This window comes from Rosa chinensis, chromosome 7, assembly GCF_002994745.2.
Source record: "Rosa chinensis cultivar Old Blush chromosome 7, RchiOBHm-V2, whole genome shotgun sequence".
In the NCBI taxonomy this organism is placed as follows: Eukaryota; Viridiplantae; Streptophyta; class Magnoliopsida; order Rosales; family Rosaceae; genus Rosa; species Rosa chinensis.
In genome coordinates this window covers 29,822,118-29,838,480 of record NC_037094.1, presented here as the reverse complement: position 1 = coordinate 29,838,480, position 16,363 = coordinate 29,822,118, and the positions used below count along the sequence as shown (strand labels likewise).

The following is a 16,363-nucleotide window of genomic DNA, read 5'->3' as shown; positions in this document are numbered from 1 at the left end:
GAAATGGGTTAGATAAATAATTTTAATAATTGAAATTAAAATGTAGGGTGTAATGAATATAGTATGGTGAACAAAGAAAATAATAGGGTACCAATAGCCACACCCTAAAATAAATTGGATGGAGCTGCAGATGATCTACTTCAATCTTCAGTTGGGGGGGGGGGGGGGGGGGGGGGGGGTAAGCTCCAGAATTGTCCCTACTTTGGGGCTAAATCTACGTTCACCGGCGTCACATATTCTACCATTCCGGCGATCTCATTGTGATGCAAAGCACGGACTATATGTCGGCGAAATTGAAAAGTCGGCAGAAAAGTAAAATAGAAGAAGAAAAAATAGAGGAGGCTGATGAGAGGCTGTGATGAGACAAAAATAGAGGAAGAAAAAAAAATGGAGACAAATGAGCAGAGGCTGTGATGAGACAGAGGAGGGTTATAGTTGAAGGTTGAAGATGATACGGAAGGCTGTCTGCAGCACGCGTTCTATTGAGCGCGTTTGTTTGACACAATTAATTGCCTTTTTTTTTTTTTTTTAATGAGAATTTTGCAGCGGTTGGATCGCGTGGCTTCAATTGGATAAGTGATATCAGTCCTTTTCAACTGGAATTGATATCAAAGTCAGATTATCTGCCTGGAAGTTATCCACACGTCCAAACACAAATTCTAATCAGATTGGAGATATTAATCAAATCCACACTCTATATCCAGGTCAACAAACGCAGCCTAAAGTTTATTTAATTACATGGATGCTGATCGATCTCTTGGCTCTATATTGTTGCTATAGCCATTGCGGCTCTGCTCGATGTGTGAGACAAAAGGATAAGACGGGAAAAAGATTGACAGATTCCAATTCCCTAGTCCAGATATATAGTAGATCTACTAGTCAGTCAGTCGTCTCACGCTTACGTCTGATTGTGACTCAAGTCTACTCAATTCAATATACAAGTATAACTTGTAAACAAGGAAAATTGCTAAATGCAATAGCCAAGCCTTTATTATTGATTAAATATTTGTTTTTTGATACTACTGGGCTTATATTCGGTGTTATATAATCCTAGTTTACTTGACCATATCTGTGCATGAGATCGACCAAGCTCCTTATATATACAGATTAACTATAACTACAAGAGCCTAGAGAGAGAGAGAGCTAAAGAAAGAGAGGCAATGGCAAGCAGTGGCTATAAAGCTCACGTTTTAGCAATTCCTTATCCAGCTCAAGGCCACATAAACCCGCTACTCCAATTCTCCAAATGCCTAGCCTCTTCTAAGGGCCTCAAAGTGACCCTAGCCAATACCATCTTCATCGCCAACTCTTTGAACCTACCCAAATCGGCAGGCTCCGTCCAACTTGAGACCATATCCGATGGGTATGATGACGGCGGCTTTGCGCGAGCTGAAAGCATCGCCGCCTATCTATCCCGTTTAGAAGCCGAGGGCTCCAAATCCTTAGCTGAGATCATTACAAGGCACAAGTCAACACCAAACCCTATTGACTGCATAATTTATAACGCCTTCTTGCCTTGGGCTTTGGATGTAGCTAAGCAATTTGGTCTAGCCACTGCTGCCTTCTTTACTCAAGCCTGCACCGTTAATTACACTTACTATCTTGAGCATCATCATGGACTAATTAGGAGTCCAGCTTCTTCTCCTAATAAACTTCCTCTCGGATTGCATATTCTTGAGCCTCAAGATATGCCGTCCTACTTTTCAGTGCCGGGCTCGTATCCAGCTTACTTTGAGATGGTGTTGAACCAATTCTCTAATACCGACAAAGCTGATTTCATTTTCGCCAACACTTTCTACAAGTTAGAGGAAGAGGTGCGTTACTAATTTTGTTCACGAAATGATGAAGTAGTAGCATTTGACTTAATTTGATTCGAATGGTATGTTACAGGTGTTGGATTCGATGTCTCAAATTTGTCCAATGTTGACAATAGGGCCAACAATTCCATCTAAATACTTGGACAATAGCATCAGAGACGACAAGGAGTATGGGCTTCATCTCTTCGAGGTAGACTCGGTTTGCACCGACTGGCTCAACACCAAGCCAGCAGGCTCCGTCGTGTACGTATCCTTCGGTAGTATAGCCAATCTGAGTGACAAGCAAATGCAGGAACTTGCCTTCGGCTTGAAGGCAACTGACTTCCACTTCTTGTGGGTGGTCAGGGACTCCGAAGTGGCAAAGCTTCCGGAAAAGTTCAAAGAAGAGACGGCCGAAAAAGGCTTGTTAGTAAATTGGAGCCCTCAGCTCGAAGTGTTGTCACACGAAGCAGTAGGGTGTTTTTTCACTCACGGTGGGTGGAATTCGACAATTGAGGCATTGAGCTTGGGAGTGCCAATGGTGTTAATGCCACAGTGGGTCGACCAGCCTACTAATTCCAAATTGGTTGAGGGTCTTTGGAAGGTTGGGGTTAGAGTAAAGGTTGATGAGAGTAGTGGGGTGGAAGGAAGAGAAGAGATTGAGTTGTGCATTAGGAAAGTGATGGGGGAGATGGGGATTGAAATGAAAATGAATGCTAAAAAGTGGAGGGAGCTGGCTATTGAGGCAGTGAGCGAGGGTGGCACCTCTGATAAGAATATTGATGAATTTGTATCCAAGTTGGCAATTGCTAAGCCAGCCAGCGTTTGATTTATTTTCACATGTCCAGTTGATCGGATCAGTGTACTGTTGTTTACTATGATATGAATTATAATAAGGTAAACAATTATCATTCAAAAAATCATAGTACTAGGATTCATAGTCATCAATTATTGCTTACGTACTTGTGATGTATTATTTGTTGGACAAAATAAAAGCTTGGGTCCAGGGTTGATTGTGTTGTCTGTAAATCCATCTTTAATAACAATGCTGCGATCGCTATGTATCAAAAGTAGAAGGCCCCAAAACTGAAGATGGATTGCATCTATTCAGAGACTGTGATGTCACATCATGCTTTTGGGTGTTTACTAAATTGGGTCTATTGGCTAAGAATGTGGCTGGCTCATGTGTGGTGGATTGGGTCCTCAAGCTGGATTGGGTCATTGACAAGATGGATGGTAACTAAAGATGTGCTTTTTTCTTGGCACTCTGGGTCATTTGGTCTGAAAGAAATAATGTGTTGTGGAATGGGAGCTTTTTTTGTGCCTCAAATGCAGCCCAATGGGCAAGTAAATTTCTTGAAGAATATCAGCAAGTTCATGTGCATGAAATGCAAAAGCAAGGAGGGAGAAGTCAAAATGGAGGAACCCTCCTAGTGGGCGGCTGAAGGTGAATGTCGATGGTAGTTACAGGGCTGAGTATGGTGATGGTGGTGTGGGAGTTGTGATAAGGGATGAAAATGGTATGCGCCTGGCAGCTTTGGCTTGTTATTTTCCACATGCTTCAATAGCTCTACACATGGATGCTGAAGCATGTCGGGCTGGACTTCTATTGGCGATCCATCAGGACATGTCTGCTATTGACTTGGAGAGCGATTGCTCTCTTGTGATTACTGCTCTACACCATAACGTGGAAGATAGATCTGAGATTGGGAGTATTATCGATGATTGTAAGTCATATTTGACATCTTTTCACCCTTTTCAGGTTAGGCACATCTTCCGTGAAGCAAATGGTGCAGCCAAAAGATTAGCGCACCTTGCTAGTTGTAATTATATTTTTGATGTATGGTTAGAGGAGACTCCTATTATTATTCGGGATGTTCTCTATAAGGACTCTTGTACTGATGCTCGAGGTCAAGGTTTTATGTCCCCCTCGAAGAGGTTAGTTCATTCTAATATAATAAGTCAGGCGTGGGGCTGAGCCTCCCAGCTTGACTGGGTTCCAAACCCCTTCAAAAAAAAAAAAAAGTAGAAGGCAGGAATATCACTTTGGTCATTGAACTATGTTTCGCTTGACACTTTGGTCATCCAACTTTTAAAAACTTCACTTTGGTCATCCAACTATATCACCGTATATCACTTTGGTCATTTCGTCTGTTTTCTCCGTTTTCTCTGTTAACTCTAAGGGTATTTTGGAGACGAAAATTTTTGCCCGCCATTTTTATAACTTATTCCAATTTTTCCTGCCTAAACATAAAACTTCATCCAATTTTGCCAACTTTTCCCTCCTTTTATAATTCCTCAATTTATTAAATCAATCTTTTTCTTCCTCTTATATTCCCTCATTTTGAATCATTCTCTGACTCAATCATTTTTCTCCATTGTATGCTTCGAAAACTGATGATGAATGCATGAATAATGGTCATGTAAATGCTTAGAATAACGGTAAAGCTAACATAGTTCAAAACTACATATCCTAACTGCAAATTACATAAGCATTCCATACTAACATAAAACACTACTGTACCAAAATGACCTGTCAAATTTTTAGAAAATATTCTATCCTAATTGTTCAAAGAGTTATCACAAAATGCCCTATAGGCTTGCTTGCATTCTCAGTTGACATAGAATTCTTAGGATTTCTGAATGCAACTTGCTTCTTTGGCCTCCCTGTTACAGGATCAGTGTTCATGATGGAGGAGAAGGAAGCTAAGAATGATCCAATAGGTTGAGAACTTCTTTGAACTGGAGGAATTTCTTGTGAGAAATTTAGAGGTGATGGAAGTGGTTGCGATGAAACAAAAGGTGCTTTCGCAAGTGATTGTTGAGATGGAATCTCATGATGCTCCTGTTAATAGAAAAACACATACGATAATTTAATCAATCCATAATTAACACTCTCACATGTATGAATACAATTCATATCATGACAAAGTAATCGGAATGACATTCACATAAAGAAACAAGGCAAGAAACAAATCCAATAGGAAGGGACAATTCAATTCCCTAATTAAATTAGGTATTGTTGGTTGCAGACAAAGAGAGTAGTTTATGAATTAACTATATATTAAGGACCACTGGGCTCTTCCATATTCCACAAATAAGCATGGAGGAAAGGTTAATATTCTATAATTAACTCGTGACTCAAAGAGCAATCCCATTTAGAACACATCGGCATGATGTAAAACAAAAACAAGTCAAATATGACAAAAGAAGCATCAGTCATTGGCATTTAAGTTTTGATATTATGATTTCGAGTAAAATAAAAGACCCATTTAATTTCGTGCAATTTTACATTTAAGCTTTGACATTCTTATTTTATGAATGATTACATCATCGTGAACATTTTCAGAACTATGTCCATTCGAATTGCCACATTGCTGAGCATTCTGCATTCTATGTTCATCATTTGCATTGCCATCTTACTGAACATTTTGAGAACCTTCTTCATTTGCATAGTAGAACTCTGTCCATTTGCATTACCATATGTTCAGCCATTACATAACTATAATTTAACATCTAGTACATTTACACTTGCAGCAATACAAAATGCCTCCAAATTTATAATAAAATAAAAATTAAATTACTTACAGCTTGAGAGGTACTTCCTTGTTGATTACGCCTATCACAAGTCCTTGTGTTATGACAGAAGATATCAAAAGTAGCTTCTTTTCTGACTCATTTTTGAACATTTGATGCAACCAATTGAAAATAAAACATTGATCCATCATTCAAATGAAACAATTAGATCGTAACGCTAGATGAAAAATTAAATTAGTCTAACAGAGCCATCAGATCAAGATCGAGAACACGTTCAATAGACAGGTAGAAAAAGAATGATATGTGGTAGTCCAACCAATAACTTTCAAATCTAAACAAATAACAAGATGCAACAAAGAAGAACTGTGTAAATTCATCAAGAACAACTTGCACAAGGAAACACAAAATAAAATTCAAATTCAAAAGAAAATCAAGTCTCACAAACACAACTTTGATTAAACAAAGCAAGCAATCCAACTTTGATTAAACGAAGTCTGGACACCACTTACAAACCAATAATGCCAAAACAAAGACTACGTTCCACCTCTCTTCTTCCTTTTTTTTTCTTTTTCTTTCGATGAAGCCACCAATTGATTGTTTGTAAAAATATCAGCAATTCCTATACTACCCGTGCCTCCTTTATTCCATGTCCTCGTTTAAGTTCCTTTTGACATCAAATTCCCAGCTGACCAGGAAAGTTTTGGTGTGGCTAAACTATCTATTGATTATGTTATGGAATCTCGATAATCTGAATATATAATATTGGAAAATCTTGATTCTTCCTAAATCTGACTCTTCCCAAGGGCTTCTGTTATCACATGCCACAAAGATTCTCCCTCTGAAGGAAATAGTCAAAGCCATTCCCATTTTCCACAATCAAGAAACACTCTTATGAACTCCGACTCTGCAACCAAGTTTGGCATATACATCTGATCCTTCTCTAGGTGAAATTTTTGGGAAAACGAAGTGATGGGCTGTGTATATGCCAATTTCTACAAACAAATGCCATAAACAAAACACAATTGCCCCAATTTTTAAGGAAAAAAAAATCAGCAAATCCCTAATTCCCAAACACTGCTACATGAGCACAACACAAAACCCATAAAGATTAAGGCTCCACAAACAATAAAAAGAATTAAGGAATCAATTACATACCTTTGTAGGTGGGTGGCTCTCCATCAATTTGAAAATACCTCCCGGTACTTAGTTGATTTTCCATCAATAACGCACTAAACTTCAAAAAATATGATAAATGTTCATTAGGTTCTCAACCCAAAAGTTATATGCCAACTTAGAGATCATGTATAATCTCACTCACCATTTCAAATGTTTTGCTTTGTGGCTTGAAATCTAATAACATAGAGATTGAGAGAGAGAGACAGAGAGAGAGAGCGTGAAAATCTTTTGGCTTAGAGAGAGAGAGAGTATGGTATATGTTTGACCCGTAGTCTCCAACAGTCTAATTCGTTTTTTAATTGGATTGACACATATAGCCCTGCCTATTAGACATGTGAGGTTCAATTGCCACATTTAAACGGAGAAAACAGACGGAATAACCAAAGTGAAATATGGTGATATAGTTCGATGACCAAAGTGAAGTTTTGAAAAGTTGGATGACCAAAGTGTCGAGCGAAACATAGTTTGATGACCAAAGTGATATTTCTGCCAAAGTAGAAAGCTAGCTAGCTAGTCAATTTTAATGCTGCAAAAGCAAAAGAATCGCAACCCAAAAATATCAAATTGTTCAAGTAAATCCAGAATATGTGTCTAGCCCAAACTCTAGGTTACTTGACATAGAGGTAATAAAGTTTATTAAGAAGAATCTAGAGATTCCTATTCAATGTATGATTACTTTTCCTTGTATGATTCAGACTCTATGCATTGTAATCCTCTATATAAAGATGCCCCTATTATCAATGAGAATACACAACGATTTTCTCTCAATTCCAGTTTCTCTAAAATACATTATCAGCACGAGCTCTAGCCCTAGTTTCTAGAAGCCAAAAACCCAAAAATCCTTCTTCCCGTTCACTGCCATTCACTGTGCACCTCTCATAAGCGCCCGGGCGCCTACTCTTGCTGCAAGCCTCTGCCGCTACTCGCATGCCCCTGCAACACCGCATCCACCTAGCACCGGCTTCGACCAGGATTGCAAACTAGTTGTAATCCTAACTTAGGATCAATAGCACATCTCTGCAGCCCAACGTCGCAAGCCAGCAAGCAGCACACTACACCTGCCTAATGTGCAACCTGCCAGCAGCAGCCCAGCATGCCTTTCGTCTGTCAGTTTCAGCAACTAGGATTGATAGCAGTCTGCAATCCTATTACAAGGATCGAAACCACGCTGCAATCCTACAAATCAGTTCACTTACACCAGGACTGAAGTTTGTCTGCAATCCTACAAGTCTGTTCCCCTAGGACTGAAGCTCGTCTACAATCCTACAACGAGGATCGAATACTCTCTGCAATCCTAAGATGTATGTTTTACTAAAGGTTACCGTTTTTGAAGTTTTTATTATTTTTCTCTTCTTTTTCTCGGGGACTTGCAAACTCCATTCTTCTACCCCCCCTTTCTTCATCATAGGGGAGACCTAATTAAGCCGAACAGTGGGGGTTCATGCTTACTCCAAGCTTGGAGCTTGTTGAGATCTCCAAACTTAAGAGTTTGTAGATAATTTATGATCAACCACTTATGTCATTGTTTCGATCTAATCCAATACCTCTTAGAATTGAATTTCTTAGAAGCGATTATGCTAAAAAATTCCTAATTTCTTGGAAGCAACTACGCTAAGAAATTTTATATGTTTTCGTAGTAGCTTTTTCCGCTCCGAAACTAACCATTTTTCTTGTTCTCTTTCAGAATAAGTAACTTAAACAAATTGGACTTTGCTCCATTAGGAACAACTGGCTCTGGATATCACATGTGGGTTCGTCATGTCTGCCAGCATCTCAAGGCCGATTGAATCCTAGATACGATTCTCGAGCCTAGCTAGGACGTGCTAACTGTTGAGCAAGCTCAAGCTTTGGAAGCAAATAGAGCAGCCTTAGAGGCAAATAAGGCGAAAGCCATAATTCTAATGACTCGTCATATGGATGATTCGCTCCGGTACGAGTGTATGAATGAAGAAGACCACAGAAAGCTGTGGGTCTCACTTGAAGAAAGATTTGGCAATGTTCGTGACTCCCTGCTTCTTGAATTAGAAGTGAGATGGCATAGCCTCCGCTTCTGTGATTTCAAGTCTGTACTTGACTACAATTCGGAAGCACTTCGTATTAAGTCTTTGATGGAATTCTGTGGGCAGAAAATCACTGATACGATATTGATCGAGAAAACTCTCTCTACCTTCCTCGTCTCTGCATTGATGATAGCCAAGAACTATCAGATTGATGTTAATGCTGGACACATCACAAGATTTCATGAGCTAATTGGAGCCATGAACGTAGTTGAAAAGCACGATAACATACTTGTGAAGAACTATAACTCTAGACCCGTAGGAGAAAAGCCAATTCCGGAGTCTAACTATAGTCGCGCCCCTAAGGGATTATTCTGGACGTTCTGGTCCATATTCTCACCCTAAAGAGCAAGGAAATCGCCAAGATAGGCGTGCACTGAACCGTAGAAGTCAATGTGTGAAGAGAGAGAGAGAGGCAGAGCCTCCGGCTATGGTGGCGGCGCCACTAAGGATCATAGTTGTCCCTATCGCGCTCTAAGCACGCCTCGATCAAGGGAGCCTGACCATGATAATGCTTGTCTTCGGTGTGGAGTGTCAGGACATTGGGCTAAAGCATGTAATGCACCCCAGAATATTGCTAACGCGTACAAGACGTATCGTGAAGCAAGGGAAGAAAATTACATGGAGCAAGAAGATTAAGATGACGATCTCGCTCTAAGGGTTGAAGACATCAAAGGCCAAGATCCAGAGACTGGCAATTTTGATTAAGTCTTTTTATTTTCCAAGAGATGTAATAGGCAATTGCCATATACTTGTAGTAAATGTCATTGGTTTAGTTTTTCTTCACACAGGCTCATCCAAAGTTAGTATGATGTCTAGGAAGGTTTTGAGATAAGTGGTACTTAAGTGAGCTTTGCTCCACCAACATCTCTCTACTCACCTGATCATATTTATTTTGGAGTTACCGAAAGAAGTCATACGACTACCATTGTTTTGCATTAGCTAGCATTTGGATTAGATTCTCCTAATGGTTAAGAGACAATAATGTACTCTGTTGGCTTATGAGTAAAATTTCAAATTCTTTTCATTATGACTCCATTTTGATTATGAGCATATTACATTGTGACTACGATGGTTGGGCCATCAATATTAATTCAAGGACATGGAATAGCCCAAGTTCCCCTGCCAAATGGCACCTTGATTATTGTCACAAAAACTCTATCTCTACGCTCCTAGGGCAAATTGCACATATGAATAGCCAACGGATTCCATGCGAAAACGCATGAAGAGAATGGAAATGAGTTCCTTTGCGATACCTCTAACGATTGCGAACAAAAGCGCATCTTAGAGAAGTTTATGTGTCTCTCTAGTGGACTCTATGTCACTATTCAAGCTATTAAATCCAATAAAGTCATGAGAGAAGATCTCTTGGATTTTAGACACATATTGGCTTTGTCACGACAGGATAGGTCATCTTAGTCATGATATAATGATCCATCTACTAAAGACTTCACATGGACATCCTTTCTCTAGAGCCAAACGAAGCATGAATCAAAAGTTGATTCCTGAACTAAGTGTGACCGCTGCAGTCCACCACCAGCCTAGGGCTGGCATAGTCCCTATCCATAACGCCATGGATGGAGTCCATCATGGTGATGGCGCCCCAGGTGATGCTGCAATCACTAAATTTGCTTCAAATGGCGTTTCAGATGCTCAGGCCCAACCAAAACCCTCATTGGTTGCTTCTACATCCTCTCGTTTGTTTATAAAGCCTGTTCCGTAGGGAAATTAGGACTGAGACCGTCCTATGCAAAGGATATGACAATACTCATTCTGTTCTTACATAGAATCTATAGGGATTCTGTGGACAGATTCAACCAACTTGCGGACATTTAAATATCTCATAATGTTGGTTGACAAGCAAACACGCTGGTCACGTGTTGTGCCATTGTCCACTTGTAAATGTTGCTTATGCTACACTCCTAGCACATATCATACGACAACGGGCTCACTCCTCGAATCATCTTATTTCGTCAATTGGACTTGATAATGCTAGAGAGTTTACATTGAAGACTTTTGATGGTTATTGCATTAGGACTGATGTTTGACATCATATTCCCATGAACACACCCAAATGGTCTCTCAGAAACGACTACGATGGTAGTCCGTATATTGGTAATGCACACCCATCTCCTTATATCCACTTGGGGTGATGCAATATCGCATGCAGCTATGCAAATTCGTCTACGACCCACCGTCACTCAATCTACCTTTGCGTTACAGCTAGTGACTGAGTACAAGTATTTTGTACTTACGCACATTTAAGTGAGCCATTTATGTGCCAATTGCACCGCCACAGCGCACTAGGATATTTCCTTACATACGAATGGGCAACTACGTTGGATTTGAGATTCCAACAATCGTCCGCCACTTAATGCCTTTGCAAGGCGATCTTCTTACTACTAGATTTGCGGGTTGTCACTTTGATGAGACAGTCTTCCCATCGTTAGGGGGAGATAAGCACACGAATTTTCAGCAGGAACGATAGGAAGTTTCGTGGTCCGTCCCTACTATATCTCATCTCGATCCCCGTTAAAGTGACGAGATCACCCAAATATGTTGCAAACATGCCTGTAAGGACGAACGTCCCTACAAGAGGACATAACGCCACCCTACACAGAGGTAGACATGACGCCAACGCCATAGAGAATGACACTTTGGCATTACAGGCCATGGCTCCAGCTAGGATGCGTGGGAGGCCCGTGGGTTCGAAAGAAACTTTGGCACATTCCAATCATTTGATCATTAAAACTCAAAATCCATCTAATGAGAATCTTATGGGTTATGGTTATCGTTGGGAGATGCCTCAACGTTAGAACCTATTCCTGAGAATATAGAGCTCTTTGAAAATTACACTGGTGTATATGAGACGTGGGATAGAAACTCCATCATAATTGAGGATGTAGTTGCACATTTCGTTACGCATGAGTCTGTTGAGTCCGATGATATCGAACAATGCTCCGTTGATGAATGAATGCCAACGTAGAGAAATTTGGCCTAAATGGAAAGATGCGATCCAGGTTAAGATGGATTCTCTAACGAAGAGGAAGGTTTTGAGTCAGTGATGCCAACACCTCCTAACATAAAGCCTATTGACTAATGCGTCTTTGTTAGAAAGCGTGTTGAGAAAAAGAGATAGTAATCTCGCCTTATGGCTTAAGGCTTCTCACAAAACGCCCTAGAATCGACTACAATGAGACATATTCTCTCGTAATGGATGTCATTGCACTCCACTACCTTATCAGTTTGGTAGTTTTTGAATAACTGAACATGCAGCTTACGAATGTGGTCACTACGTATCTCTATAGGGATCTAGATACGGAATATATATTAAGGTTCATGGTGAACTTCATTTACCCAAGTCAAGTGGCTCTAGACCACGGAGCACGTTTACAATAAGGTTGAAACGCTCACTAAAGTGACTACTTAATTGGGAAGGGATATGCATGCCCGCACTTTTCCATAACAAGTTTCGGATTCTATCGCGGTTCATGTTGGATATGATCTTCATTGGAAGCCCTTAAAGAGTTAATGGAAACCGCTGAACACTTGAAATCTGAGTTTGAGATGAAGGATTTTGGGAAACACGATTATGTCTCAATTTGGAACTTGAGCATCATGTTGATAGATGCTTAGGCATTCTTGACAAGGTCAAACGTTCAAGCACCCCCATGATCATCCGTAGTCTTGATCTTGAAAATGACCCTCTTCGTCCAAAGGATGATGACGAAGATGTGCTAGAGGCAGAAGTGCCTTACTTAAGTACAATAGGCATATTATTGTACTTAGCTCAATGCACAAGACCGGACATCTCATTTGCAGTGAACTTGTTAGCTAAGGTATAGCTCTGTGCTAACGCGACGCCATTAGATTGGTGTAAAAGATATCTTTCGGTACTTGAGATGTACGATTGATATGGGATTGTTCTATCCCTACAGAGAGACGATGGATTTGGACCCATCACACAATAGGAACGCCGCCAACACTGGCCTGCATCCTCTATCCCCGTCCCAAAACGACGTAAGTGTTTTGGAAGGTTTTGATGATATTGGGTATCTCTCTTACCCACACAAAGGTCATTCCCAAACTGGTTTAGTGTTCACCATAGGTAAAGACTATGATATCTTGGAAGTCTACATAATAGACCCTAGTCTATATCTTCGAACCATGCAGAGATCATTGCTTTTCACAAAGTGGTTCGTGAATGTATATGGGTTGGATCCATAATTACTCATGTTTGAACAATTGTGGTTTGAAGTCTACCACATATGAGCCTATGAGCATTTAGGATAATGCTACTTGTTTTGAACAAATGAAACAAGGCTACATCAAAAGCAACAACACCAAGGATAATCAGCAACAACAGACTCTCCTCAAAATCAAAGTGAACTAGGTTCGATCTGAGGATAGTGTAGCAGGCTTGCTCACTAAGTCATTGCCTAAATTCCACTTTCGAGAAACATGTTGGTAGCATCGTTTGTCGAAGTTATCCTAATTCCCATGACCGTAGTCATCATGGGGAGATGCAGACATCAGGGGAGATGTCTACATGTAGGGTCTCGAAACGTGAAGGGTGTGTTGTGCTCCTTTTCCCCTTCGATCAAAGTTATTTTTGTCCCACAGAGTTTTTGTTACTCGGCAAGGTTTTTAATGAGGCAACAAGAGGAGCACCACGTTTGGGCGACATAAGGGGGAGTGTTCAAGTAAATCCAGAATATGTGTCTAGCTCAAATCTAGGTTACTTGACATAGTGGTAATAGAGTTTATTTAGAAGAATCTAGAGATTCCTATTCAATGTATGATTACCTTTCCTTGTATGATTTAGACTCTACGCATTGTAATCCTCTATATAAAGAGACCCCTATTATCAATGAGAATACACAACGATTTTCTCTCAATTCCAGTTTCTCTAAAACACAAACCAATTAATCAAGGCAAGTGCGAGTTCATTGACCACTTTTTCTTAGTTATTTTGAGTTTTAGACGATCTATTATTGCAGTAAAAATGAAAAGCAATTAACTCGTTTGAGAAACATATACACATTTACAACAACCTTCCCAGTTCCCTGGATCTACCGGTAGTTGAAAACATAAGCAATGATGTCAAAATCTTCAGGCCACGTTTGGTTCGCGGAAAGAAAGCATCAGGAAAGGAAATTTGTACATTTGGAATGCAAAAGGAAAGGAAATCATTTTCCGAATGAATGGAAAATAAAGGGGAAAGTGGTTCCTTCCAAACCCCAAATGAATCACTTTCCCCAATTCTTTCCTTGCATTTATTACTTACAAAATATTATTTTATTATATTATTTAGTATTTACAAAATTTTTAACAACTTTACTTACGTTACCAAACAACGGAATGGAAAGTTATTGGGAAATTTCATTTCGAAATGTTGAAATGAAATTTCCCTTCCTATGGAAAAGACAAATGAATTACTTTCCTTTCCATGAATCAAACGAGACCTCAAAGCTTCCCATGCAATAGTGGTCATTGATGACTTTCTGCTGACAGTAGCAGCTTGATGATGAACGTCAGTCATGATGGATTGATGGAGACGCGTACAACTGAAATGACGTACCTTACATTTCTGGAATGAAATTTTCACATTGATTTGCATTGGGCGCCTTTTCCAATTGGAAGTAAGGCGAGCACCAACAGGGTCCGATAGTGGTGAGTTCACCAAGCTGGATTGGGCTATATAGAGTATTTTATGTTTTTGGGCTTCCAATGTTTGGACCCAATTTTTCTTATATATGTAGATGCTTATACGGGCTTCTTGGTTGCTGGACTTGATGCTTCGGGGAAAAAGAGAATATCACAAACCTCAAACACGGCCGGGATGAATATAGACAGGGGAGTTCATCAAAAAGTGTGGGATTAATCTATTCCTAGCACTTGAATTAATGCATACTTGTTCATTTTCTGTTGCATCCTCGTTCTATCTCTTGTGAGCTAGCTAGCAAGTGTTCAAGCTCATTAAGCTTAAACACCATACTGCAGTATACAGAGCTACGTCACTGATTGAGCTCCTCTACATTGACTATGTCTATAAAGTTATGAATTTCATAAAATCCTACTCATTGAAATATTTCAATGGTCAGATCATCGCCACATCACAGGGGCGGATCCAGGATTCCACCTTCGTTGGGGCTTGGATTTCTTTGCAAAGTGAAGAAGAAAAAATAGTAGAGAACCTCGACGGTGCTAGAGAATTTTATTAATAGAAAAAATGATACACCTAGTCAGGGGGGGACATAATGAGCCTTACCCCTCAAATGCACATACAAAACTAATGGACAAATTCAACAATAAAATAAACGTGCAATGCAATATAATACAAGAGCATAAACTAAGTAAATCTAACCCTACGAGTACATGAAACTTCAAACTCTTTAATCACCTCATCATTGTCAATAGATTCAGAATACTCTTTCTCAATGTGAAGGACCATACAATCACCAAGAAACTCATTGTCCATCTTATTTCTAAGTTTATTCTTAACAATGTTCATAGCTGAAAATGCTCTTTCAGTGGTTGCTGTAGAAACAGGAATAGTCAAAACCAGACAAATCAATCTATGAAGCATAGGGAAAAATTCTGACTTCCTTGCTTGAACCAAGGTCCGCACAGATCAGAAATGGATTCCAAATTCTGAAATTTTTGATCACCACGCATATCTTTTTCATAATATGGACACTCTAATTCTACAGCAAACATTTCACCATCATCAAAATCTTCAGGATAAAACTTCTTTGCAAGATTGCAAACACCTTCAGTTTTAAAATTCCTGAAGTTATCACGAGGATCCAAAATTGAACTAAGTATAAGGAGTTCTGATGCTTGGTCTGAGAATCTTCTATTCAACTCACTCAACTGAAAATCAACTAAAGCATTGAATACATCCACATGTTAATGATGCTCAACTTTAATGAAATCTATTTGTTGGCAACGACGACCTGTGCCATCCTTATAGCAAGCATTCATATCAAGCATATCAATATCATGCTTTTCACAAAAAGATTCCACATCTCTTACCAAATCATCCCAGCCTTTTTGTCTCATCTCCTGAAGAAGTGACTTTGTAAGTCCAACAAAGTGCATAGCATGTACAAAGTCTAATGATTTCTGCTGCAATGTCTGACAAAGAACTTCAGTAATTTTCATTACTTTGTGCATAAGAAGCAAGCAGAACACAAAATCAAAAGACCTCATAGCTTTAAGAACACCCTTAGCTTGTCCTTGCAATTCCAAGGGTGCTTGGTCAATCATGTCATTAAGAGTGTTTTTTGTTGAACTAAACAGTTCAATTAAACTCTTAATAGAATGGAAATGTGAGCTCCAACGAGTAGCACCAGCTCGTTGCAAAGTACAAAGTTGATTAGCACCGATACCTGTTTAAAGCTCGCCAGAAGCTACCAAATTTGCAATTTCTTCAGTTCTTGCAGCTTTCAATGCAGAGTGACGCTTAGCAGAAGAATCAACAAAATTCACAATTAAACTCAATGTTGAAAAGAATTTCCAAATATCATGCACCCCCTGAGCTGTAGCATTCAATGTTAACTGCAGGCGGTGAGCAAAACAATGCACAAAATATGCATAAGGACACTCTTCAAGAAACAATGCTTGTAACCCATTATAAATACCTCTCATATTGCTAGCACCATCATACCCTTGACCACGCATATTTCTCACTTGAAGATTGTACATAGTAAGTACTTTGGTGATCTCATTTTTAAGAGTTTGTGAGGTAGTGTTAGGAATACTCACAATCTTAAAAAATCGTTCTCGTATCAT

At 39.5% G+C, this 16,363-nt stretch overlaps 1 protein-coding gene across 1 annotated transcript; it reads left to right on the top strand.

Moving 5' to 3' along the window:
- The first annotated feature begins 971 nt into the window (after positions 1-971).
- Positions 972-2,825, top strand: LOC112176973 (UDP-glycosyltransferase 74F2). The gene is made up of 2 exons (XM_024315116.2): positions 972-1,814; positions 1,891-2,825. The coding sequence occupies exons 1-2, from the start codon at positions 1,161-1,163 to the stop codon at positions 2,623-2,625; spliced, it is 1,389 nt and encodes a 462-aa protein (XP_024170884.1). The 5' UTR covers positions 972-1,160; the 3' UTR covers positions 2,626-2,825.
- Positions 2,826-16,363: the final 13,538 nt, after the last annotated feature.

Bases quoted from the DNA above. Each gene is read 5' to 3' on its own strand.
- LOC112176973 (XM_024315116.2), top strand. From the start codon at position 1,161: ATGGCAAGCAGTGGCTATAAAGCTCACGTTTTAGCAATTCCTTATCCA. The intron at 1,815-1,890 runs GTGCGTTACTAA...GGTATGTTACAG, and splicing joins TCTACAAGTTAGAGGAAGAG to GTGTTGGATTCGATGTCTCA.